General features: G+C 45.0%; 1 protein-coding gene across 1 annotated transcript in view; it reads right to left on the bottom strand.

The window, feature by feature from the left end:
- LOC106809764 (solute carrier family 23 member 2-like) overlaps positions 1 to 1,061 on the bottom strand; it is a 33,919-nt gene that overhangs the window by 16,922 nt on the left and 15,936 nt on the right. Inside the window, 1 exon segment of the mRNA XM_014812965.1 lies at positions 91 to 192. Coding sequence (XP_014668451.1) covers positions 91 to 192 — 102 coding nt within the window.

The raw sequence follows: 1,061 nt of genomic DNA on the forward strand, positions 1-1,061 counted from the left end.
GGGGCAGCTGCCCCCCTCGGCCCCCCGCCACCCCATCCCTGGCCTTAACTGGCTCTCCCATGGCGAGGTTGCCCGGAGGGTGAATCTTACCTGGAAGCCGAGGAGGATGCAGAGATACCAGGGCGGCCTATCCTCGATGCTGTACAGTAGATCCATCCCCGTCGTCTTGCGAGCCATGGCAGCAGCAGGCGGCTGTGACCAAACGACAAACTCGTTAGTGTGTGCTAGTTATCACTCACGCAGCTCCGTCGACTACTTATGCGATTATGGCCAGCCGTGAACACGTATATTCGTGCTGGTCGTTATCGCCGAATCGCCTTCTTGAGGAAGGCGCGGTCAGGTCACGCTGCGCTAGGCTTAGATACAAATATCCGGATATTTTTGGAGATATTTAGAAGTTTTCGGGATATTTAGAAAAATCTGGATATTTAGAAAATTCCTTAATATTTAGAAGATAAAACACAATTTTCTCAAATATTAAGAATTTGTAAGGATGAGTTTGTCCTTTTCTGTTAAGAAAACCCATCCAGCGGTGCAAACTGCATGCAGTTCCCCTTCGTACACTCAGGATACCACTGCCACAATGATAGCACTATTTTTAAAGTGGGCGGAGCTCCGGGGAAATCCAGCAAATGAAGATTCGTAAACAGCGTATGATTTGAAATAGGTAACTGGGTGCACAATCTAACTATATAACTGAGACATTTAGAAAAGAAATAGATTTTAGAGATTTTTTTGAGAATTTCCGGAAAAATGTTTAGGCCATTTTTCGAGATATTTGTATCTAAGCTGCTGCACGTAGGCCATATGATAACATCAAGAGCGTATAAAGAAGGAGAGCGTACTACGGTGAAATGCTGAAACCATGTTGCAGTTTTATTTTGACGATTCTTTATTTAACGTATTATTGATCAGCTGTCCTACCTTGTTAATATAAAACAAACCGCATGTCCCTACGATGCCCCTACGCTGAGATAATGAGCGGTGAAAATCTGGTATTTTCGCCGAAAACCGACTGGAGATCAGTGTTTACCGCGACTGTCTCTCGTTTTGTGGCCAGT

The sequence above is a fragment of the Priapulus caudatus genome, unplaced genomic scaffold (assembly GCF_000485595.1).
Source record: "Priapulus caudatus unplaced genomic scaffold, Priapulus_caudatus-5.0.1 Scaffold382, whole genome shotgun sequence".
NCBI lineage: Eukaryota > Metazoa > Priapulida > Priapulimorpha > Priapulimorphida > Priapulidae > Priapulus > Priapulus caudatus.